Source organism: Sarcophilus harrisii, chromosome 3 (assembly GCF_902635505.1).
Source record: "Sarcophilus harrisii chromosome 3, mSarHar1.11, whole genome shotgun sequence".
Classification (NCBI taxonomy): domain Eukaryota; kingdom Metazoa; phylum Chordata; class Mammalia; order Dasyuromorphia; family Dasyuridae; genus Sarcophilus; species Sarcophilus harrisii.
The window spans coordinates 533,995,865-534,023,108 of NC_045428.1; the positions used below are offsets into that span (position 1 = coordinate 533,995,865).

The 27,244-nt window shown below is 34.0% G+C and overlaps 2 protein-coding genes across 2 annotated transcripts; both read left to right on the plus strand.

Annotated features, from left to right (window-relative positions):
- Nucleotides 1-4,839: 4,839 nt before the first annotated feature.
- Nucleotides 4,840-5,787, plus strand: LOC100930603 (olfactory receptor 51G2-like). The gene has a single exon (XM_003764782.2). The coding sequence runs from the start codon at nucleotides 4,843-4,845 to the stop codon at nucleotides 5,785-5,787; it is 945 nt and encodes a 314-aa protein (XP_003764830.1). The 5' UTR covers nucleotides 4,840-4,842.
- A 5,581-nt stretch (nucleotides 5,788-11,368) lies between these two features.
- LOC100930866 (olfactory receptor 51I2-like) lies at nucleotides 11,369-25,580 on the plus strand. Its single transcript, XM_031961476.1, is given in 5 exon segments — nucleotides 11,369-11,671; nucleotides 24,768-25,013; nucleotides 25,016-25,169; nucleotides 25,172-25,408; nucleotides 25,411-25,580. Coding segments are annotated over 5 exon segments (1,110 nt in total).
- The last annotated feature ends 1,664 nt before the right edge of the window (nucleotides 25,581-27,244 follow it).

The window sequence follows — 27,244 nt, forward strand, 5'->3', positions numbered from 1 at the left end:
ACTGAATCAGATTCTGGCCTCTATTCCAGCTACATGGAAGTCATAGGATTTGTTGTTAGAATTGGAACCTCAGAGTGCAGAGACAAAAGCAGAGATAAAAAAGTGCTATTCAGAAGATGTGATTCTCTCTTAACCTGGATTGCTCAGTCTAATCCCTATCTCCAACCCAGGCTGTTTCCTCAAATCTCTATTCAGGATGAGGTTTCACTCCACTTCTCCATGTAGTAGCTTCATGTTGTAATTTTGTACCTACTTCAATCTAGCTGTCACCTTTACCTTCCACCTCTTTCTTCTCTTGCTCTAATAGTCTTCTGCTTTCCATCCTAAGCCTTGATATTGCTTGTATACTTGTCTCCACTCAATTAACTAATTATTAATTCTACTATTTGAAAATCAGTACCCATGTGATTCTGCTTCTCCAGTGTGATACTGTATACAAACTACTTCACAATGGGCACACAAGTGCTTTATCTTCACAACGTGGAACCTTGGAGCACTGAATAGGGAGCCAGGATATTTACCTGTTATACATATTTGATGTGTAATCAAGAGTAAGTCATCTCTCAGTGCTCTGGACCAGTAGGATAAAACTCGTGTACAAGCAGGACACTTAATTATACTTAAAAGAATCCTGGTCACCTTCCTGTTGATTTAGAAAATCACATATATAACATTATCTATATCCTATTTGCTTTTATTTATTTTGTTAAATATTTACAAATTACATTTTAATCTGGTTCTGGCTACACTAAGAAGTACTGTAGTCCTGCCAAATATTTGACACCTCTGTTCTAAACAATCCTCCAAAATTATAAGTTGTAAAGATGCTGACTTCCATTGGTAGAAGGAGTTTCCCTCCCAAGACTTTCCTAGACCAATGAAATTAGAAGTTCAAATTCCATATTAATGCCTATTAATTCAATAAATATTAACTAAAGTAGTACTGAGAGTGATGGTTATACTGACATAGAACACCAGTCCCTGAACAATGAAAGCAGAAGGTAGATTATATAATAACAAGTAGTGTTTATATATAGTGCTATATAAACTTTGACATTTACAAAATACTTTACAAATATTGTTGCAGTTTATCCTTACTATAATCCTCAGAAGTGGGTTTTATTGCCATTCTAATTTTGTAGAGGAGGAAACTTAAGTAACAACATCACAGAGCTCTAAATATAATATATGATTTGAACTCAGGTTCTCCTGACTCCAAGTCCATCTTTTTATTCACTGTACTCTGCAGCTTCTTTATTTTACAATGTCCTGTAATCATGTCTCTCTGTGGAAAGAGAAACATACAAAACATATACTACTTTGTTCTAGATTCTGTTTAACCTAAGACAGTCATTTCCTCAGTAAACTTAAAATTCTCACTTTGGTGCTTAGAATTTGAATTCCCTGCTTCCCTTTCCAGCCTCAATGATATAACAACTCCTTTTTGCATCATAGTTAAATTCAAACATCTATCTCTATTTCTTATTTTAATGTTCCTTTTTTTTTCTTTGAACTATATTCACATAAAGAGGAGAAAAAATACTCATGTTTTAGAGAAAGTCATGAATTCAAAGGTGGAAAGGTGCCTAGAAATAAAATACAAAGACTTTTGGTTCACGGATTCTTTGTTTAAATAAGTTCCAATTGCTAAGATACTAGAAAACTGACAATTTAAATTAGGATTTTGAAGAAATAAAGGAAAGTTAGCTATTCTTGATTCTAAAGTTGTTGAAGATAGATAAGAGTTGTATTAAATAACACCTAAGCTACTTCTAGGTTTTAAATTGAGTTGAATTCAAGTTCCCCAACTCCAGCTCCATCTCTCTATTCACTGTACTAAGAAACTATCTTTATTTTACAGTGTTTATCTCCTGAATAAGTTACTATTCTAGAAGAGACATATGGGACAGATATTACCTTGTCCTGAATTCTGCCTATTTCCAGACAGTCATTTCAAAATTTTCTCTTTGCTGTTTATAATCTGAATTTCCTGCTGCCATTTTCAGCCTCAATAATATATCAACTTCTTTTTCAAGTGCCTAGGATCTAGTACCAAAGGAAAAATCTCTGTAATAAAAGCCAAAAAAAAAAAAGAGGTGAACTATTCTTTGGATATCAACTGTAATTTCCTGATTGCTATACTTAGGTATTATCCCTCTAAATGCAGGGGTCCTCAAATTTTTAAATAGGGGGCCAGTTCACTGTCCCTCAGACTGTTAGAGGACCAAAAACTTTGTCTTGTGGGCCTTTAAATAAAGAAACTTCATGGCCCTGGGTGAAGGGGATAATCATCCTCAGCTGCCACATTTGGCCCGTGGGCTGTAGTTTGAGGACTCCTGCAAGGAACAGGATTTCATTTGTTTCCATGTCTTCTTGGGTTTTCACTAAGGCAACAAGGAGGCATGGTAAATAAAGCTATGGACCTGGCCTCAGAAAGATCTGAGTTTAAATTCACTCTCAGAGACTTACAAGCTGTGTGATCCTGGGCATGTCATTTAACTTCTGCCTGCCTTTCTTCTCTCATCTCCAAAAAATGAATAACAATATCATCTATATCCCATATTCTTATGAAGATTGATGAGATAATATTTAAAAAGTTCTTTGCAAACTTTAAAGCAATATAAAAATGCTAGCTATTATTTTCATCATTATTCAATGATGGATCTTGTCTTCTTAACATATCTTGTACAGTATTATGTAGGAGTGAAATGGTCCCCATTTGTCAAAGAGCACCCTATATTGCCTTGAGAGTGCCATACTCCTTCCACTTTAAACACATCTAGATCACTTGTAGAGTAAAAAGTACTGATAATATCATTGAGTTAGTATCACCATATTTTCATTCCTGGAAATATCTCTTGGAAAACACAGATGTTGTCTTGTCGCTAACTTCATTGTCTTTCAGAGCAGTCAATTTACAGAACTTTCATGACTGGATATTCAACCTTTAAGAAGTTTAGGATGATTATATTGTCATTACTTATAATTATATCATCAGTATCATTCCTCAACATCTTATCCAAGCCAAGTAAACCAAGAAAAATATTTTACAATATTGGAAATGGAATGTAACATTTTTTAAATGTTTCCCTCTTATTACCATTGTGACCCAGATGGAGTAAACATCTGATCTGATTACAGGTTTATCTATTGCACAAGTGCCTTCCCTTTGAGAGCTCTAATTTGATGGGAAGGCAGAGATGTCCCATGCTTTAATAATATAGTTTAATGGTCTTTGAAATGATTCTTATTGAAAGGTGACCAGAACCAGAAAGATCAGCAATAATTCTTGTTTTGAATTCATTGTCAATATGTGTTTTATGATATTTTCCATTGTTTCCTAAAATTAAAAGTGTCAAATAAACATCTATGTCTGTGTGAGTGTGTGCATATATATATAATATAGTTTATATGTGTATTTTTGCTTGTATGTATACTTATATATATACATATGTGTTCCCTACAGTAAAGCAGAAACCATAATTTTAGACACTATGCTTTCAGGCTACAGTGATGAACCATCAAAACCAATAATGCAAAGAAATAAGTACCCTGCCCATTTTTTTTTTCTGAGAAAGAGGAAATTATTTTTTCTTTTAAAAAATAAAGTCATAAAATTGTAAAAATAGCTATATTTCAATGTTACCAGTCACTGTATTTTAAGATAAGGCTTCAGGATAGGTGCTCTTAATCTTGGGTAAATGCAAGGTTTAATATTGATCACTGTATTGTAATATAATTGTTTTTGTAAGTCTATACATGTATATTAGGCCTTTTTCAAATATTACATGCATGATTAAATATTACAAGTATGATTCTGAGCAGATTACTTTCCTAGATTATCTGCAAAAATGCTGTTCTATTACGTACATGAAAAAATTGAGAAATCTTGTTTTATAATAATAGAGTAAGAAAAAGTGCAAGGTTTAATTTTGGATCGATCTCACTATGGCTGACTGATATGAACATCTTTTCAAGCTAATTTCCACTGAATAAAAAACAAAAATGCTTCCTACATCCTCCTTCCTCTTTTAGTTTGTTAAAGTTTAAGATCATCCTGGTGATTATCCCTTATTCTTTTCACTCAGCCTTAAAAACTCCCTTTTAGGTTACTTTTTTTTTTTGGTCAATACTTATATGTGTTTCAGAATCTAAGTTTAAGATACTTTATTACATTGTCTTTTATTCCATATTTTGCTTTGTTTTTTTTTTAATTTTCAATGGCAAAAATATAAAGATTGACAGGACAACAGACACAGCACCATATACTTAGAGCAAAACATATCTTTTGTTTATTCCTTCTTCCCCTACCAGTGCCAATTATTAAATTTTCTAATGAAAAGTTTTCTCTGATTTTTACATTTATTTCAGAAAAGATGTGAAGATTTCCTCCATGCTTACTTTGCAAACTAGGAACGATAAGTAATTTGGACAGCAAGTTTAATTATTTATTTAATAGTCCTTCAATTAAGTTTTTCAAGCATTGTTCAGCACTTTGGAACATTTATAAAATTCTTCAATAAGAAAATTTACCAGAATTATATTTTCTGAAAAAAGTTCTTACAGAAAAGCATATTGAATAAAACTTAAACATGTTTTCCAATTGCTTCATGACAAGACAATCTAACACATTGAACCATTATGCATACTTATCTATCTGAAGGGATAGGAAAGAATACAAGCATATGACCAAAAATGAATTAAGACAAGGAGGAAAGAAAGGTAGACATAATAACACACACTAATTGTGGGTATTGATTGCTTTGTTGAAAGGAGAAGAGCCAATAAGACAAGTTTCCCAATTTATAATCTTGCTCAAGACTCACAAGACTCTTGGTCACCATGGTGAATTGCAACATCAGTAATAGCAGTTCTTTTATCTTCATCTTGATGGAACTGCCAGGGCTGGAAGATGCCCACCATTGGACAGCCATCCCTGTTTGTTCTATATACTTCCTTTCTTTCCTAGGAAACATTGCCATCCTGTATATTGTCAAGTCCGTGCCTAGCCTCCACACCCCAATGTACCTTTTCCTTTCCATGCTCTCAATGGCAGACTTGGGTCTCTCTGCATCCACAATGCCCTCCATGGTGGCTGTCTACCTTCTGGGCTATAGAAAGATAAATGCAGCTGCGTGCTTTGCCCAATTGTTCTTTATCCACACCTTTGCAGTCATTGAATCTGCTGTGCTTCTTGCCATGGCTTTTGACCGCTGTGTTGCCATTCGTGAGCCACTGCGTTATGCCACCATCCTTACCAACTGGCGCATCGGTGCCATTGGATTGGCAATTGTCACGCGAAGCGCTGCCCTTCATCTGCCCCTGCCTGTTCTCCTTAACAACCTCAATTTCAAGTCCATCAGCGCCCTGTCTCATTCCTACTGTGTCCACCCTGATGTTCTAAAGCTGTCCTGCTCTAATACTCACGTCAATGGTGCACTTGGACTGTTTGTGGTGCTCTCCACCCTGGGACTTGATGTTCTACTGATCCTCTTGTCTTATGTGTTGATTCTCTATACTGTTCTGAGCATTGCCTCCCATGCAGAACGGCTCAAGGCTCTCAATACTTGCATCTCACACATTTTTGCTGTCTTACTCTTCTATACACCAACCATCAGTCTGTCCATGGTCCATCGTTTTGGGAAAAAGTTGCCAGCTCATGTCTATATGCTTCTCTCTTACCTTCATTTCCTTGTTCCCCCTATGCTCAATCCCATTGTCTACACCATCAAGAAGAAGGAAATCAGAGTCCGTATCCTTAGGATGCTCCACCCTAAGAAGTTCTGAAATTCTGGACATGTTTGAAGAACAGGACACTAGACACTTAGAGCAGAACATTCTTTTATTCCTTCCTTCTTTTTTGAACAAAACATTCTAGAAATACAAGCCAAATATACAAGAAATATATTTTTGATTTGCTTCACCAAACAAGCAGACCAAAATACTATCTAATCTTACATAGATTTGTTCTTGCTATGGTTTCAGTCCTTGAAGAACCCTCGGTGTAATTGGTTAATCAGTTTCTCCCTTCATGGATGTCCCAATCTAGTGAAAGAAAGAGACAAACATACACTAAGGGAAGCTATCAGTTATCCAGAAAAACATGTAACAACTATGAACAGTTTGCAAATGAAATGCAAGACTTTACTTATGAATGTATACTGTCTAAATATTTGACAAACATAATCTTATTCGCCCATACTCTAAATGAATGAAAAAATAATTTTGGAAAATAATTTAGTGCCAGTAAATTTTGGTCTTAAAAGAATACAAACTTAAGCATGTTGTTGTTATTCCTATAAATAAGCAATTTATAATGTTATTTAAAATATTAAAACAACGTTCACAATATTGAAATGCAGAAGAGATGCCTATATTCCAAAACTGTACTCCTCCAGGGAATAGGTCTTGGAGAAAGTCATGTCCCTTAAATACAGACAAAACAGAACTGTTTTCTTTTGGTCAATTACTTAGAAATCTTTTCTTTTTTATTATAGATTTTTATTGATAAAACATATGGTGCATGGGTAATTTTTCAACACTGACCCTTGCTAAAATTTCTGTTCCAACTTTTCCCCTCCTTCCCTCCACATCCCCTAGATGGCAGGTAGTCCCATACCTGTTAAATATGTTAAAGTATATGTTAAATACAATATATGTATACATATTTAGACAGTTTTCTTGCTACACAAGAAAAATCGGATTTAGAAAGAAGCTAAAAATAACCTGGGAAGAAAAAACAAAAATGAAAGCAAACAATAATAAAAAGAGTGCAAATGCTATGCTGTGGTCCACACTCATTTCCCAGTGTTTTTCACCGGGTGTAGCTGGTTCTGTTCATTACTGATCAATTGGAACTGATTTGGATTCTCTCATTGTTGAAGATAGCCACTTCCATCTTATATAGTATTGTTGTTGAAGTGTGTAATGATCTCCTGGTTCTGCCCATTTCACTTACCATCAGTTCATGTAAGTCTCTCCAAGCCTCTGTATTCATCCTACTGGTCAAATTTTACAGAACAATATTCCATAATATTCATATACAACAATTAACCCAGCCATTCTCCAATCGATGGCCATCCATTCAATTTCCAGTTTCTAGCCACTACACAAAGGGCTTCCACAAACATTTTTGCACATGCAGGTCCCTTTCCCTTCTTTAATAATTCTTTGTAGAAATCTTTTCTTAAAAAAGGCAGTCAGCAAGTGCTTATTAATTACTTATTATGTACCAAACACCAGTTTACATGCTGAAGATGCAAACACAGACATAAAGATAATCCTTCCTCCTTTATGTTTAAATTTATAATTTAATCTATGTTTATTCCATAGAAGTTCTTTCATTGTTAGTTTATTCACTTAGCAAAACTTCTTCATTTAGAGTTATAAGAATGTTATCTTTTTATTATAGGCAAGGAAATAAAGCTATCATTATCCTTATATAAATGAGGTTCTAGATGCTAAGTGATTTGCCTAGGATCACATAGGTGACCAATGATATAAAAAATTGTCATAGTTAAACATTAGATGGCATCAAGCATGTGAAAATCTATTCTTTGACCTTTATCATTTGTATAATGAGGAGGACTGGACAGGTGACAGAGAGACTTGAAGAAAAATAAAAATTAAAAGCTTTTGAATTCTCCAGTTCCACATTCAAAATAGCATTTTCCAATTACCTTCCTCACTGAAATCAATCTTTCATGTTCTGAACCTGACATTTTTTGTCATTCCAGCTACAATCAGAACTCTTTCACACCCTAAAAGCTAGATGCCGTTTTTCTATTTTCATAATTATGACTCTTAGTGGGCATTCTATCATCAACAGAAGTAGTCGGTGACTGTTGAATCTTCCTTGGTCATCTAAAATTATGGCTTCAGCATCCTCATGCAGCTGCACAGGCAATAAGATTGTAGAGTTCTAGAGCTGAAAAGAACCTCATCTGGCTTCAAATTCAATACCTTTTAGAAACTAATGATTGTTAAATTTTAGTTGGGAGCATTTACTCAACAAGTCAGTAAACACTTTAAAACAGGGCCTGATGTATCATTTTATTGATTATCTCTACTTGATAGAGAAAATATTGATAATGTTGGTTAAACTAAATAGTGTCATGCTACTTATTTTTTGAGAATTATTGAACATCTCAGAGCTTCACGACAACAAATCTAGTAATATGTACTGCCTAGGGTATATTGAGGTTCTATGAATATTCTGTTTGGGAAATTTCATGGAGAATCATGTTCCGGTGTAATGTTCCAAACACAGTTTCCCTAGGATTGATTGAATAAATAACTAAAGATCAACTTAGATAATAATGCTTGTGGAAGCAAAATAAATAATAAGAAAGTACTCATGTTGTGCAAGCATTTTTTCTAATAGTTTACTATTTAAGGAGCAATATTAGAGATTGAAGTAATTGATATATACTGAATGTAAATTCAGAGTATATTGGTGATATTGCTAAATGCCAAAACAAGTGTGGAACTGGGAAATTCAAAGGAGCTATAAATAATTATTCACCCCCTATTCATCCCACTTGATAGAGGGAAGAGTCAAAGATGCTTCCATATGTGATAAAATCATAATAATAACAACTCTATTTAAAACATAACATATTCAAAGTAACATGTTTTACAAAATACTTTCTCCTGCTACATCTCATATAATAAAGTTGTGTATGGCATGGTAGATTGGTAGAGTCTAGAGACAGGAAAACCTGAGTTCAAATTTTAAGCCCCACATTTACTAGATGTTGTGACAATAGGTGGGCATCTAGTTGGCATAGGGGATAAAGTGCTGGTCTTGGAGGAAGCAAGACCTGAGTACAAATCCTGCTTCAGACACTTACTAGCTATCTGATCCTAAATAAGTCCCTTAATCTATTTCTGTCAGTGTCCTCAGTTGCAAAACGAATTGAAGACAGAAATGGCAAATCATCAGTATCTTTATCAAGAAAATCCATAATTAAGTCATGAAGAGAAATATATGACTAAAAATTATAATCACAAAATGATAATGTGTTAAGTAATTTCTTTAGCCTTGTGTCGATCTGTAGAATAAGGGAAAGGGAAAGAAAAAGCAACAAGCATTTATAAAGCAACTTAAAAAAAAAACAAAACTAAAACAAACAAACAAGGCAATGTGCAAAATTTGAGATAGTGATATCTACATCAGAATTATTGAAAGGCCTAAGAGAAAATACATTTAAAGTGCTTTGGAAGAGTTAAAGTGATATGGAAATACAAGTTATTATTATTACTGTTAAGACCTTTTCCTTCATGGAATCATTAGGAGCCTAGTAACTGAGAAGTATGGTAAATGTTACTACAAAGGACTTTTGATTTAAGTAAGAGTTTAGTCAGCTTTATTCATCCTTTGATTGAATCTGAAATGACTTGGCTTCATTAAAGAAACCACACTTACATGGCTCTGTTATTCCATGATTTTGACTAAAATTTACCCATAAATTAGTACTTAAATAGTATCTTTATTACAAAGAATCCATATGTTTCAAGTTCATAAAAGAAAGAATAAATGAACTTCAAAAGTATTTTACTCAATGTTCAAAAACACCATTTGCATAGGAGATTTTGAATGAAAGTCCTTTTATGCTGACATGACAATCAAATATATGTGGCAATATGCCAAGTTTATTCTAGAAAAAAAGATAAATAAAATAAAACAAACAAATAAATAAACAGACATAACCCCAATGACAAGACTTCATCAAAACTAGCCAATCCACCAAATCAGTTTGGTAGAATAAGTAATGTTGCAAACCATAGTCTTTTATTTCCAGAAAGAAGGAGATACTTTTTATCATCTCTGTAACTATACAATAATCCTTTTTGTTATTATTCTTTCTTTTTGCATTGTTGTCAATTTTTTTGGGGAGGAATTGTATGTTTATGTTGGGTACACATTTATTTTATAGACAATCAGGGTTAAATGACTTACTTGGGGTCACCACTGTGCCACCCAGTTACCCCTATATTACATATGTATATATTGATGCATTTATCTGTGTGTGTGTGTATGTGTGTGTGTGTGTGTGTATTTGGACTGGTTATATTTGTTTCTGTTAATATGAGTTCACATAAATCTTCCTATGCCTCTCTGAGTTCTTCATATCCCTTGTTTCTGATGGTACATTAATATTTCATTACCATTTTATTCATTTCTTAAATCATTCCTCAATCAGTAAATATCTATTTTTGATTCCCCAAAAGACAAAGCTACGAATATTCTGGAATTCATGTGACCTTCCTGTCTTTCTATTCATGGAACATATAATTATAAATCAGATTTCTCAGCCAAAAGTATGCACATTTTTAATCCCCCTTTTGAGATTTAAAAATAGAAGATTAAGGGAAAAAATGGTAGCTGTCAAATATTCAAATATTTGATGAGTGAGTTAAAATGTAGAAAAGAAATTAAAATTGGTCTATTAATGGCAAAAACATAGAATTAGGAGAAAAATTTTTTAAAAAAAGCAGATCTCACCTTTAAGTTGGAAAAAAAATAACAAAGAAAAACACCAAATATTTAATAATCAGAGTTGTTCAGAATATAACCCCTGGTAAAGTAATCTTTTCTGTGATTTTTTATTCAGACATTTTATTATCACTTGTTTGTTATCTTGTAGAGAAGATGACTATTCAGCCATGAATTGGACTAAATAATCTGTAATGTCCCTTCCAGCTCTGAATGTCTGTGACCTCTTTACTTGTCAGAATCTCCAACATTTTCTAATAAACTAGACTTCCTGTATCCATGTTGGACAAGACGTGTCAAAGCATATATATAAAAACAAAGTCAGAATCAGCATAAGAACTGGTTGTAGACCCATAATGGTGTGCAGATTTAATCCTCAATCAAGCATATAATAATGTATTAGGGTTTCGACTATAGAATTTATTGAATATCGGCAGGGATGGTGGTGGAGGTGGGGAAGCAACAATGTGGCTAGAAACAGCTTGATTCTGTGAGTGGTAAAGTCACCAGCCAATGTACTCCTTCCTGTCCGAGTTAGCCATGACTAACTTAGGCTTTTCTTTTTCCCTAATGCCCACTATACTAACCATCTACCCGCTGGGCCAATAGGAGGGAGGGAGAATGCCTGTTTAACTCAACTGTTTTTCATCCATGAATGAAACTTTGCTGTTATGGAATCCTCCATTCTTCACTTCACTTTGTGTCCATTTGTAATCCACTGAGCTATACAACCATCTTGGTCAGCTCCAAAGTTGCAGAACTGGGCTTTGTGATTGTAGTCTAAAGTATTAGACTACATCTCCCTGCCCTTATGTGAATACTCATGCCCACAGTGCTTAGGGACTCTTTGTGAAACTTTCCACTATTGGCATGGACTCTATGCTTATTGTGGCTTCTTATGTACTGATCCTCCATGCTGACCTCACAATTGCTTCCCAAGCAGAGAGGCTTAAGGTCCTTAATACATGTGTCTCACTCATCTGTGCTGTACTGATCTTCTATACACCCATGAATGACCTGATCATAATCCACCATTTGGGGAAGCAGTTTTGCCCTATATTCAGGTATTTTCTTATGCCACTTATGTTCAGTCCCAATGTCTATACTATCAAAACCAAGCAGATACATCAGAAGACCTTCCACTTCTTCCAGCCTAATGGGGCAAGAATGAAGGTTGGACAAGAACACCGCGCCCCAGAAGATGGGGCTAGGAAGGAACAATGGTTCCACACAATGCAGAAGAAAATATTTCCTTTTGCAAGGTAGAAATCATCACCACTGTTCCCATATCTGATGGAAAAGGTATTTCTGTCCTCTAGAACTCTCCAGTGGGTGGAGGTGATATGGCCCCATTTCTGCAGATATTCATATGATTAAGAAAATATAATTCCCTTGCTTGATATAAATTAATGATCTTCTTTCTTGAACAATTCCAAACATTCATTAAAGAAAATTTTCCACAAGAGATTTGTTCCTGTTCTGCAACTTAACAATGTTAGAAAGTTACCTGGTAACAATGAGAAATCTGGTGCTCTACACAGGGTCACTTACAAAGATTGTATCAGATATATCATCTGAACAAAAGTCTTCCTGACTCACAGATCAACATTCGCCTACTCTTCTATCTATATTTTTAAAATCACAAAAATACATGAAATTATTGTGTTTAAATGTTGAACAAACTAACAATAAGGAAAATTATCAGTCTGAGGAGATACTATATAAATGCATGAATGCAAAAAGATATTTTAAGTACTACTTTCTAAGTACATAATCTGGGAAGTTTCCTGAAGAAGTTGAGTTTTAAATGAGAGCTTGATTATATCTAAGTACTCCATTATCATAAAACTCTTTACTACACCTTGCTACAAAATCTTAAAATCTCTTCATTCTCACTTCTGTAACCTGCAGAAAAGTAATATCAACTGGGATATTCCAATCTCCATGACTGGCTTGATTGAAACATTGAGGCTAATACATCATGAGTTTGAAAGATTCTTTTGTTGGCAAAATCATCCTGGGTATGTCTAATTTCTATTTTGTCCAGTAGTTTGAACTACCTAGAAACAAAAACCTAACTGTTAAAAGCTTATTGATTTTAGAAATTATCTTTAGAAAGCTCACACCCTTTATACTATATGCAAACCTCCTGAGGCCTTGGCCCAGAGCAAATATATCATTCATTTTGCAACAAGTTCTAATGGGACACATTAGCAAATTTCTAAAGTAGTTTTGAAATATCACAGTTTAATCTGGAAAATATTGCTGAGAGAGGTAGTTCCTAAGCATGTGGATAAGCAGACAACTTAACCCACAGAAGAAGAATGTTAAAAATAATTCAACCCAGCAGGATGGGATCACAGATTCCCAGAGACAATCTGTTTCCCATAATTCAATAAGCAACACCTGATGTTTTCATTCACAATAAAACAAAAGATGCTTACTTGACATATCAAGAAAAAGTGGAAGGCTTTCTGAAGCCAAAATGGCAGAGAGAGGAGATGACCCTCTGAAGCCCTTCCAAATTCCACTCCAACAAAATACTACCTCACAATTTGAATAGGTGCAGGGAAGCAGTTTATCAACTGGGTGAAAAATATGTGATTCACTGGAGTGGAAGAAGATAAAGTGGAAACTAATGACTTTGAGGCATCAAGATATGATAAAACAAAATCCACAAATTTAAAAAGAAATTAGAAAATGCAAAATTTCTCATTGGAAAAGCGACAAACCTAGACAATAGAAAGAATCTAAGAATTATTGTACTATCTAAAAGCCATGATTTTAAAAAAAAGTCTAGAAAATATTTTCAAGAAATTCTAATTCCTAATATTTTAGAACCAGAGAACAAAATAGAAATAGAATAATATAAACCAATCATCACCTAAGATTCCAAAATGAAAACTCTCTGTAAAATCATAGTTCCAGAATTATTTTATTTTTTTTTACTTTTTTTTATTATAGCTTTTATGCATGAGTAATTTTACAGCATTGACAATTGCCAAATCTTTTGTTCCAATTTTTCCCTTCCTTCCCCCCCATCCCCTCCCCTCAAGGGCAGGTTGACCAATACATGTTAAATATGTTAAAGTATAAATTAAATACAATATAAATATACATGTCCTAACAGTATTTTGCTGTACAAAAAGAATCAGACTTTGAAATAGTGTACTATTAGCCTGTGAAGGAAATCAAAAGTGCAGGCAGACAAAAATAGAGGGATTGAGAATTCTATGTAATGGTTCATAGTCATCTCCCAGAGTTCTTTCACTGGATATAGCTGGTTCAATTCATTACTGCTCTATTGGAACTGATTTGGTTCATCTCATTGCTGGAGATGGCCACGTCCATCAGAATTGATCATCATATAGTATTGTTGAGTATATAATGATCTCCTGGTCCTGCTCATTTCACTCAGCATCAAGTCTCTCCAGGCCTTTCTGAAATCATCCTGCTGGTCATTTCTTACTGAACAATAATATTCCATAATATTCATATACTACAATTTATTCATCCATTCTCCAATTGATGAGCATCCACTCAGTTTCCAGTTTCTGGCCACTACAAAAAAACCTGTCACAAACACAAAATTCTTTGATTTCAAAGAAAATTATTGCAAGTAGCCAAAAACAAATAATTTATATTGTAGAGCTACAATCAGGATAATACAAGATTTGGCAGCTTCTGCACAAAAGAATGGTAGGATTTAAAATATTATATACTAAATGAAGAAGGAGGTATATAGTCAAAGGAGGTAGCAAAGAAGAGCCAAAACCCAGAAAGAAAACTAGAAGTCATTTTACCTAATGAATATTGATGCAAAAAATTAAATAAAACACTAATAAAAAATTATAGCAATATACCAAAAAGATCACCCACTATAACAACATGGAATTTACATTACATACACAGAGCTGGTTCAATTTTAGGGAAACGCTTAACATGAGCATGCATATCTGAAATAAGACCATGAGAAATCACATGATTAATGTAACTATTTTTATGAGCATTTTTTGTTTTGAAATAAAAAAAGAAGGAAGGAAAGGGGCAAGGAGAGGGGGAAAGAAGGAAGGAAGAATGGAAGAAAGGAGAGAAGAAAGGAAGAACAGAGAGAGAAGAAAAATCTATAATAGAATCATAGGATTTTAAAGTTGGAAGCATTCTTCACTCTCAACCCATTCCTTTCACTGATTTTACAGATGCTGTACAAAGTAAGGGGAAAAAGAGCTGAGACTAGACACTAGATGTCCATGATAAGGAATTAAATATTATGGAGTTGAAGATATTGGGTTTCTTTGGACTTATTCCAATCCTAACCCTGTAGGTAGAATTGTCCCCATATACCTGTACATGGATCTATCACTGTGCTTTCTAGGGTCTTTGATGTCTATGACACTAAATAATGTAATGATGGAGAAAGATAGAGGTTAGAGAGTTTTTTAATATTCTATTTGGATTTCTAGGAGGGAGAGATTTCCTGGGACCAAAGGATCCATTTTGGTCCCAAGGCTGATGTTTCAAAGCATTCAGTAACAGCAGCAACATTAGCCTTAGCATAAGCATAAAATATAAAATTCTAATAGTTTTTATATCTTTCCATAGGTCAGGGAGAAAGTGATGGTAAATGCAGGAATTTCCAGGGACTGACTATCAATCCAGTTCTACCAGGGTGAGGGGAGTGAAGACCATAAATTCTTGATAAATTAGGAGGATTTAGAAGTCAGGAAGGTTGAACCCTCCCTCTCTCTCCTCCCTCTCCCCCCTTATCTTGAGGTTACACATTTACAGTTTAATAACCTTAGAGTAGCTAGTCCTAAATTATATCAGTCCTAATGGTCAGGAAGCAGGGTTGCAACCAGGGAGATTGAGGCAGAACAATTCAAGGAACTGAGGCAGAATAATTAAAGAAACTGAGGCAGGACAATTTAGGGAAAGTGAGGCAGGGCAATTTAGGGAAACTGAGGCAAGACAATAAAAGGGAACTGTTGCACAACAATAAAATCTATTGATTTTAGTTGTTGCTTCTGTTTTTCCCTGTAATGTAAGAGATATTTGCTATTCTTTACATTCATATTCTGTTCACACTCATTCTCCATCTCTTGGTACCAAACCCTTGGAAGTAATTCCATGAAAATTCCTTTAGCTAGATCAATTACACAGAAAAACAATCAAATACTATGAGTATAATTTCTCAAACAGAGTTTCCTAGCCTCTTCCCAAGTTATAATTTTTTTTTCTCCCTCTGTCCCACACACTTATACCAAGTTCCAGTTTTCCTAATTAAGACTAATCTTGGGAAGTCCTCATACAAAAGAAAGTCCTCTTAATAACTCAAAAAACTTTAGTTTCATGTTTTCCAAGAAATCTCAGGCACAGAAAAACATACCCATTGTCTCTTAATGATTCTACTAGTTAGAAAAATATCACATCCTCAGAGATTATAATTGCTATTAAAAGTTATTTGTTTGTTTCTTTCTTTCCTATTCCCACTACTCTCTTTTGTTGCTGGCAGAGACTGCACATGGCTATAAGAGCTCCTGTCCTGGGAGCTGTAGTGAGATATTAACGGGTTTGGAATAGGCTCATTTTATTCTCTTGTTTTAGACACTTTGAGGCACCCTGCTGCTTAATTCTCTAGGTAAGTATCCTGATACTGAAGAAACTTCATATACAAAAGTTGTTTCTCAGACAAAGTCTAAGGAACAGGAAAACTATGGGATTATTAAGATACTTTCCTGCATATGATTATTAATACTAAATTTTGTTGTTCCTAATTTCTTTTCATTTTTTCAATTTTTTTTTCTCATGTCCTCTTTCACTGAAGGCGTGTATGTCTGTGTGTGTGTGTCTGTGTGTTTGTTTTTGTGTTTGTGTGGTGAGATGATAATATTGGAAGAGGAACACTGAGGCAAGGGTGCTTGTAATTAATATACATAATCAATATCAAAAACAAATCTCACGTTAGCCATATCCAAAATGTGTAACTCATTTAGCTTAATAAGTCTATCTCCTCTCTGTCAGGAGATGGATAGTATGTTTCATCATTGGTCCTCTAGAAAGCTGCTTAGTCATTGCATTGATCAAAGAGATTAATGTCTTCACTTTATCTGCTCCCTAGAGACTCTTAGGCTAATTTTTCAATACAGAACTGAGAAGAGAACAGTTGGGTTGTAGTTTCAAATATGTTGTTTGATAAAAGTGAGACTGTAGACAACCCTTCCTTCACCCCAGACTTTCTATATATTTTAAGTAGAGATTAAGAGTAACTCTCTTGGAGGTTTTGTGGGGGGGGGGGGAAAGTTTGGTTATTCATTAGGTCCTATGTGAAATGGAACTATGATTACATTATTATTATTATTATTATTATTATTATTATCATTGTCAGAGACCTTGCTCTAACCCACACTTATACATGAGGAGAAAAAAAGCTATCACAATAGGTAAAAGGAGCTCTACCCAGGGAGTCAAGAAACTTGCTTTCTGTTCTGGTACCTAACTTGCTCTTTAATTTTAAGAAAGAAAGGCACTTAGATATTTTGATCCTCAATTTCCCTTTTTGAAAAAGAATAGAATATTTCTGAGATTCCTTCTAAGCTCTAATGTTCTATCAATCTATGGATATGCAATGATTCACTATTTATAATTGTCATAAGTGAGTATCAGTGTCCTGACAGAGTAATTGGCTTTAGGACTATTGGAGGAGTCTGGGAGGAAAAGACTAGATAAATTTTTTGCAAAGATATCTAATGACATTCATATGCTCCAAAATGAGGCAGTGCCAGAAAAGTAGCAGACAACAGAAGATTAAATACCAGGGCTGCAGACTCTTGGTTCTCTAGAGCAGAGAAATATATAAAAGAAAGACAAGAAATAAAGAAGGAAAGGTTCTAGGAAGAGGTTTTCATACTTAGAAACCCAGCCCTAGAGCTCTCAATTCAACTAAGGAGAGTGGGAGAATGGGCATATGATTCTATTGCAAATAAATTCCAATTGATTCAGAGAAGATTTGCATCTAAGTCCCTAACTCATACCTCTATATTTTTGAGGCATGTGTTATGTTTCCCAATGATAGTAGAGGTTCCCTTGCAGTAGAGGTTATTAATCTGGATATCCCGGTCCCCTATAAGTTCTGTTGACATATTTAGGGAGTCCTTGACCTTGGATGAGAAAAAATACATTTTATTTCAAATTCATTCATTTCCTTTATAATATGTGTATTTTGTTTTATGTATTTAAAATCATTACTATGATGAGGATTTTCATAATTTTCTTGAGGCTTCTTAAGGAGTGAATGACATAAAATATAGGAACCCTGACTTTAGAGAATCTCTTCTTTTCAGATGTACATCTCTAGTTGTCAAGGTTCTTGGCCTGCCCCTTAAGTATATATGTGTTGGAGAAGCTATAGAAGATTATAGAATGAATACTATTTTGATAATCCTTCTGACCCCTTCCAATGGTACATAGACCAAAAAAGATTCATAGCTTGATTTTTGGAGGACAAAAAAATCAGAAATAAAATAACCATCAGTTAGATAAAAAATTGTGGTACATTAATATAATTGAATTCTACTGTGTTGTTAAAAATAAGGAATATGTAGAATTTAGGAAAACGTTGGAAGACTTGTGTGGATTTATTTAGAAGGAAGTAAGGAAAAGTAGGAAGATAAATTATATAATGACTATAACAACATAAAGGAAAACTGATCCTGAGTGCTTTAATATTTTATGAAACAAGCTTTGCCTCAGAGAAGAATTGAGAAATTGCACCTTCTTCCCTTCTTTGCAAAAGTCAAGGACTGTGGAGGTAGAATGTTGGATATATTTCATACATGATTAATGTGTTTATTTGCTTTTGCTTTTCCTTATCTTTTAAAATTTGTATTATAATGGGTATCTAATTGAATAGGGGGAGAGGAGAAGAAGAAAACAATCAGAAATAAGTGTGATGGAAAGACAAAAAAGAACAGTAAAATAAGACTGAAAAAAAATAAACAAAAATGCTGTCAGAAATGAGATTCCCAGTGTTCAGTAAGTGAGAATGAAAGTGAGCTGGTGACTAGCTTTTCTACATAAATCATAAATGGAAATTACTCTTTTTAACCCAGTAAAGAAAAGAGGTAGAAGTCATAAACATAGGTACAAAAAAAAAGGCCTTAATAAAACAATCTTTGAAGAACTGAAAGGTAAGACCTATAAAGGTTTAAGAGCATTGTGGTTGTGATCAGGTTGAGTCATACAAAATGAATATATTGAAGAAGAATAGAAGCAAAATAGAATTATAATAAAAATTATAAGGATAAATAGCTAGTATTTATATTATCATCTATTAAGATTTTCAAAGTGCTTTGTAGTTATCGTCCCATTTGATCATTAAAACATCCTTGTGAAATAGTTTTTTTTTTTTTTTTTCCTTTTTTTTTTTATTTAATAGCCTTTAATTTATAGGATATATACATGGGTAACTTTACAGCATTAACAATTGCCAAACCTCTTGTTCCAATTTTTCACCTCTTACCCCCCCCACCCCCTCCCCTAAATGGCAGGATGACCAGTAGATGTTAATAGTTATTATTATTATTTCTATCTCACAGGTGAGAAAACTGAGACAAAAAGATGAAAAGTGATTTGCATAGTTACTGTTAATAAATTCCTGAGGATGGATATTCATTGTCTTCCAAGCGTCCCTTCCCTGTGCTCTAAACTGCAGAGCAACCAGTTGCCAGCTAGCGAATAACAGAAAAATGATGGGCTGCTCATATTTCAAGGGTGAGGGATGACAGATGATCTGTCTGAATTCTTCCCTGATATCCTTGGTATGTTCGGAGACCAAGAAGCATTCCTTCTATTACCTACATTAAACATATGCTAGGACATAGACAAGAGTGACACACAAAAAAAAGAATCCATTCTCTAAATGACGAACATCCTCTCAAATTTCAAATCTTAGCCCTAAGAAAAGAACAGCTATAAATATTTTTATACCTGTAAGTCCTTTACCTTTTTAAAATTTTCTTTTGGAATTTATGTCTAATAGTGGTATTATTAGATCAAATAGTAGAGCATGATTTTATAGATTTTTTACCACCCTAATCTTTAACTGAAGAAAAGATGGTGATTTTCGTTGATAAAGCAGTATTCATTGGGAACTAATTCATGCTTCTACTGTCTTCATGTTCAGTTAATCAGTTATTGTACCAAAACTTTCTTTGATGTCTGGATTCTTATTGGTTTCTGTCCATAATGAAAGATTTGAACACTTTTTGTTTTTGTTTTGTTTCATTTTGTTTGTTTCACCATTCTATATCTCTTTTCCCTTCATTTTCCTTTCCTTAAACCTATCTATAATTTATGCCAAAACTTCCTTTCCTCTCACTTTCTTCTTAACTCTACAGTATGGCTTCCAACTTCATCATTCAAGTGAAACAACTTTCTCCAAAATTACCAATATTTAATTGCCAAACCTGATAGACATTTTTCAACCCTCATTCTTTTTTCTTTTTTTTGCCTTTCTTCAGTCTTTAATATCGTTGATCACCCTCTCTACTTTAAATTTTCCTTTCTCTGTGTTTTTCCTACATTACTCTATCCTAATTCTCCTCTTAGCTGTCTGATCACTCCTTCTGACCATTCTTTGAAGATTTCATATAATTCATAACCATTAATGAGGGCTGACTCACCTGGCTAGTGTTCTGTTTTGAATTTTCTTTTCTATTTATACTCACCAACTCCCATGCATACATCAATCATTTCTATGCGATTTCCATGTCTACTTATTCAGTTCTAATCTTTTTTCCTTACCTCTAGCCTCACATATTCCACTGTAAGTTATTTCAAAATAGATGTCTCATAAATAAATTAACTGTGTCTAATAATTATTCATTATCTTTCCTCTAATTCTTCCTTCTTCTAAACTTCTAAGTTGCTCTTGATGACAATGATGTTCTGCTCTTCTCCTAGGCTTACAACCTCGATTTCATCCTCAGTTCCCCATCGACAATCTATTGTCAATTATTTTTGAATTTTACCATTATAACAACTTTTATATATCTATCTTTTTCATCTTACACTACTATCACCTTAGTGCAGGCTCTCAATATTTCAAACTTCATTGAATACAATATTTCACTTGGTGTCCACTCTCTTCTAGGTTTCCTCCACTTAGTTCTATCTTTATACAGTGAGTCACCAGCAGGGCTTCAATTTTTACATGGGTTTATTGATAGATAATACCAAAATATGATGGTAATTAGATTTATAGTCAAAATATAAGAACACTAAAAATAGACTTTCTGAGTTCAAGGGCTATATTAGCTTTTTGTATTCCAAGTCATATTCCCTCTCTCAAGGCTGGACAAACTATTGTTGTTATTCAGTCTAGTTAACTGACCTATTTTTTTCTCTCTCTCATCCATTACACAAATTTCACATACCTTATGAAGACTTCCAGAACTGCTGATCACAAAGGTAAGATGATCATGCTTCTTATTATTCCCTACTGAAACAAAAAACCTAGGATCTAATTTTAAAAAAAAATAGATTGACTAATTTTCCAGACATGACCATATCTCATTTCTGCTCTCAAGGAGTTAACTTTTGTATTTTAGGAAGAAAAGTACATTTTAGGATGAGGAAAGAAAAACAAAAGAAAACCAGAAAAGACCAGACAAAAATTGAGTGTTAGGATAGAAGCAGGCCTCTAAAGGTTACAAGTGATTCTTCCTCCCCAACATTCCTATATTAAGGATAGAGCATAAGTTAAGTGATGAATCACAAGTTACTAATATTAGAAACTTTTGCAAATTATATCAATTAAATTATTATCTAGAGTTGACCCTCAACAAATAATTTGATGGGCTTTTAGAAAAAGGTTACCAATACAAGCACTTTGCAAATGTGCAAGAGGAAGGAAATCAATGTATTTTCTTGTCATTAAATATTGACAAAGTTAACTAAGAATGTCAGCATCAGAGTCTCTTTTTAGGGGTAGGGAAATTAAGTTCCCTTTTCAGGTTGTACCTATTCATCTACTAAGGTAACATCTTGAAAGGAATTATTAGAATTAGTTAACTAGCATTTATTAAGTGCCTATTGTATGCCAGAGATTTAGTTTTGAGAATTCAAAGGAAGGCATGAAACAGTGTCAGCTCTCAAGGATTTCATAGTCTAATGAGGGAGACTACACAAAAGCAACTACATACAAACTACACTTACATACACAGGATAAAGTGAAGGTTGTTTCAGAGGGAAGACATTAAGATTAAAGAACATGGGGGGGAAGATTTATTGAAGAAGGCAGGGGGCTTTTCCTATTTTATTATCAATTTAAATGTATCTTTAAATAAGGTTACAAACCCTTAACTGACTTGTTAAAAATTTTGTTTAATTTTACTATCCATTTTCACTAAGAATGGAGAATCTTTACCAAGGCTTGAAAAGTTTAACTACAAGCTGTGAGATATGTGTTGCCTATTATAGGAACATTACCAAGTTAGAAAAGTGCTTAATATTTGTTGAAAGTGTCAACTATGGAGAAATTCATTCAATCACCAAATGTTTACTAAGTGTCTGCTAGGTCTGGGGAGTTTCCAGTTAAAGTTAAGTAAAAGAATTATTTACAACTTCTCCTTGGAGAGATAAATAAAGGAATTCACAGAGTTGGCTTTCTTAGTATTCAAAGGAATCAAGAACCATTTCCACAGAAGACATAGTCATTCACGTTGTATATATCTTGCATTTGTTTATCAGTGTACTTCACATTTTTTCCTATCTCCTCCTACAGCCCTCTAAGGTATGTACTTCAAGCTATATTATTTTCATTTTACAAATGGTGAGAATGATACTCAAAAAGATCAAATGAATTTCCCAGGATCACATTCATGACTATTGGGAAATAGCTAAAAAAGGAGCTGAACAAGTGTCATAGGTATAGAACTAAAAGAGATCTAACAGGTCCTCTAGTATTACTTCAATTTTACTCTAAGTATTATTAGCATTATTTTTCAGATGATAAAGCTGAAACTCATGGAAATTGATGCTTTTTTTTTTAAACTCTAGGCATCATTGTTCACAGTCATAGCTTCCAAATTAGATAACATGGTTCAACAAGAAGCAATAGGCTTTCCAGATGATAATTGATATTAGCATTCACAACACTGTTCCCTTTTCCCAAGGTTCAGTGAATAGTTTCAAAGGTCCCTTCATTGTAATAGAGACAAGAGTATATAGTCACATATCTAGCAATGGATTTGAACTTACAATCCTTGACTCTAGCATAAATGGTCTTATCACTAGACCAGAAAGTCTCTCATTCCAAGTGTGCCTTCTATGCACTCAATCAAGTATATTTTTCTTCTTGTTGTTTATGATTAATTTTAAACAACATCAAATGTAATAGCAAGTATTTGAACTTGCTTTGAACCTACATTTAAATATATCTATTTTTGCTCATAAAAAGCCAAAAGTTTTGAGTTTTCCCTCCATGTTTCTAAAAATTAGAAATATATGCATTTTATTTTTTCATTTATTTCTATTCCCTTTACTTTATACACATTTTCTATCTGATCATATCATTATACCTTATATTTAGACAGAACTTGAAAAATCTTATTTTTTAATGTTTAAATCACTTCTTTCTAATGTTATTCAGAAAAAAAATAATGCTTCAAAACGTCCTTAGCAACAATTGTATGTAGTCCAAAAAATAAATTTCTGCAATGGCTAATCAAGAGCCTACCATATAGAAGATGCATATTTGAAGCAACTGAAGAATGCCTATTACCAAATTATGATATGAGTGGGTAGAAAATCCATAGACCTGATCCCCTGTTATCTTCATTCTATATAGATTTTACAGACAGATATTAAACTTGGCCTAGAATGGAGTATGAAGAAAGGGTGCTGTTTTGTCTTTCTGAAAACAATTTACTTCTTTTATTGATCTCAAACTTTTTTCTGAACTGAAAGTATATCTTTTTCACCTTATTAAATCAATAAGCATTTATTAAGTGCCAGATACCATGCAAAGTATTTATGATACAAAGAAAGGTAAAAACCAGTCTTTATCCTCCAGAATCTAATAATGTAATGAAAATAAGAATGTACTGTGAAGACTGAGTTAGCACCCTGGATACTTTAAAATCAGCTGGACTCAGGATAAGCAAAAGCTCTTGTCTTTATTCTTTGGCAAGTAAAAGGAATGGACATAGGAATCTCCACACCTCTCTTCTTGCTCTCTCATCCAGGAGTCACCTGGCTTGTCTTACTCCATCCTCTAATCCCTCCTCTAAATCTCTCTATACACCAACAGATCAAGCCAGCACAGAGTAGTGGGGTGGGGAATTTTCCAAGCATATGCTAATAGAGTATTGTCCAATAAGTAATTAGCCTTAAGTGTTCAGTTATCCAAGTGCATCTGTTCAGAGATTCAGCCCTTTAAAATGTACAAACAAGATACATACTATATATATATATATATATATATATATATATATATACACACACATATACATTTATCCATATGTAAACGTGCATCTAAAACAATGTTAATATGGCTGACATATAATGTCGAGTTCTCTCTTGACTGAATTTTAAAGTTTGGCTTTGTTTAAGATCAATGATTACCTGCTTTACTTTTTTTTCTAATAAATTCTACTCTTTCCATTTCTTTCTCCATTTCCTTTTACAAATGGAGAAATAAAGGCAAACAGGGTTAAGTGAGCTAGTATTTTTCTGAGAGTAGTTTTGAACTCAGAAAGATGGGTCTTCTCCCTGGCTTCTGGTATTTCCTCTATGCTATAGAGCTGCCTCCTGTACAACATAACTTGGAAATAATCTTGGGGGGAAAACACTTAAGATTAAGGAACACTGAGAAAGGTTTTTTATAGAAGGATATTTTAGCTGGTATTTTTTAATATCAATGCTAGTTTAATGATTTCATAATTCTAGGATTCAAAAAGATACCAAAGTATCTGATGATTTGGAGATGAAAGGACAATAGAGAAATATGTGATGGGCCTAATTGGGGTATAACAGTAACTGACCATGGAGATCCACAAAAGTAGATAAAGATTGTTTGGTGGAAGAGGAAATGATGAAGTAACCCAGACTATTTTTCTGTAGACACCCAGGACATCTTTCTATTTGAGAATGGATTCCTTCAACAGCAGTGACTTCAGACCCTTACTCCTGACTGGTTTTCCAGGCCTAGAGGCTTCACACCCACAGATCTCTGTCCTTTTCTGTGTCCTCTATGTAATTGCCTTTGTAGGGGAACAGTTTGATTTTGGTGGTAATCTGGCAAGAACAGTCACTCCATGAGCCCATGTACTTTTTCCTTTCCATGTTAGCTGCCAGTGATCTAGGCCTCTGTGCCACCACTATCCCCACCCTGCTCAAGCTTTTCTGGCTTAATGCTCGACAGATTCCTTTTGATTCCTGCCTGATTCAGATGTTTTTCATCTATTTCTTCTCCTTCATGGAGTCAGGCATCCTGTTGACTATGGCTTTTGATCGATATATATAGCGATCTTCAATCCTCTCCATTATACAACTATCTTGACCAATGCTACCATTGTCAAGATTGGCTTTGGCCTAATGCTTCGTGCAACTACAATCATCCTGCCAGCACTATACCTCATCAAACGACTAAAGTTCTGTAAGGCAAATGTCCTTCTCACTCCTACTGCCTTCATCCAGATATTATCAAGCTCTCCTGCTCTGACCACCGTATCAATAGCATCTATGGCCTTACTATCATCCTCATTACTTTTGGTCTAGATTCTGTGCTCATTCTTCTCTCCTACTTGAGAATTCTGATCACAGTGTTGGGCATTGCCTCCCATAAAGAGCAGCTCAAGGCCTTCAACACCTGTATCTCTCACATCTGTGCTGTCTTATTGGTTTATATCCCATGCTAGGTGTCTCTATCATCCACCGCTTTGGGAAACATGTCTCACCTGTGGTTCACATCATCATGGGCTATGTTTATTTGCTGGTCCCCCCTGTGCTCATCCCCATTGTATATTGTATTAAGACTCGTGAGATTCGTACTCGCATCTTTAGACTCTATCAGAAAAAATAAAAGAAAAAAAAAGGAATATTTACCCAAATCAAAGTAAGGAATATCCAGAATAGCACAATATGTGTCTGAATCATTAAGTCATCCAGAAGTAGAAAAGGGTGAGATGTAGAAAATAATGATGATAGTGAATATAACAATAAAGCTAACAATTATAAAACCACACATTTTGCTTTTCCTAGTTTACCTGATTTATTTCTGTGCCCAAGATTCATCTTAAGAAATGTAAAGTACCTATAGAAGCTTTCATACCTAGGGAATTTCAATAAAAATTGCAATTGGTGATCAGGAAGACTAAACTGGACTCCTGGGTCAAATATTCCCCATTAATCTGCCCTGCTCCTTTTATATATTTATCACCAGGAATTAAACATACCTTGTTTCTGTTTTTGTAATGTATAGTTTTATAAATATCCCGACTCTTTCTTATTTGTTAATAATGAAACTTTTTAACAGCCTTGATTACTTACTTTCTTGTAGTCAAGACACTTCTTTTAGATACATCAGCATCATGCTGCCCTAGAAAAACAAGAATGGGCCCAGAAATGTCTGAAGAAATAAGCCATATACTTCAGATTTACATAGATTACGTCTATCAAGAACTTTGTCTTAAATTAATAATTTAATGTTTTTTTTAGTTATGATTTGAACAAGCATTAGCAAACATAAATACTTCAGTAAACAAAAACAGTAAAGAATATAGCATATAAAAATGAGCAATTTATCATTTTTGTTCACTTATTTCAATCATGCCTAAATCTTCATGACTCCATTTGGGATTTTCTTGCGAAAATTACTGGAGTGATTTGCCATGTACCCTTTCAGTTCATTTCAAGATGAGGAAGATGAGACAAATAGGCTTAAGTAACTAGCCCAGGAACAGGCAGCTATTAAGTGTCCAAGGTCGGATTTAAACTCAAAAGATGAGTCTTCCTGATGCCACACCTGGTCCTGCATCCATTTTGCCACCCAGCTGCCCAATAAATTTATTTTTTTTTGATGTGTACATTTAATTGACTCATCAGCAGTAAAATCATAGTCAAATAATTTAACCTTTCTGAGTCTGATTTCTCACCAGTACATAGGAATATTTATATCTACAATGTCTATTTCATAACAAAAAAAATATTATACGAATTAAGTATTTTTCAAATCGTAAAACACTATATAAATGTCAACTAGTTTTATTATGTCAAATATTTTATGGGGAAAGAGATATCTTAGACACTAAAAATATCAATGAGATATCTTGGCTCACCCCTACCTAATCACTCATATTATGTACTTTTCTTTCCCTCCTTTCTGTTCCTCAGTCTTTTCTCTCCAACTAACTATTTTGGATGTCATTAGCTCCAGGGGCCTGTAATCATATGATTTATATGCTGAAAGGCTATGGGGAATACATAGACAAGATATAAACTTCATGCATATTCTTCCATTAGTTTTTCATAGCACTCTGGAGTTAGGGGTAATTAAGATAGGGTTTGCAGCATTCTCTTTAGATTCAAAGGTAGTTCCAATTATCCCAAGAGATGACGATTTCCCTTAAGACTTATTATCATTTTCTTTTTTGTATAAGTACTGGAAAATCTGTCCTTCCCTGCCAAAGAGACTGAGGAATAGGTTGGTCCCTTAGGATCCATTCATTAGAACATCAAGGAGCAACA

Bases quoted from the DNA above. Each gene is read 5' to 3' on its own strand.
- LOC100930603 (XM_003764782.2), top strand. From the start codon at position 4,843: ATGGTGAATTGCAACATCAGTAATAGCAGTTCTTTTATCTTCATCTTG.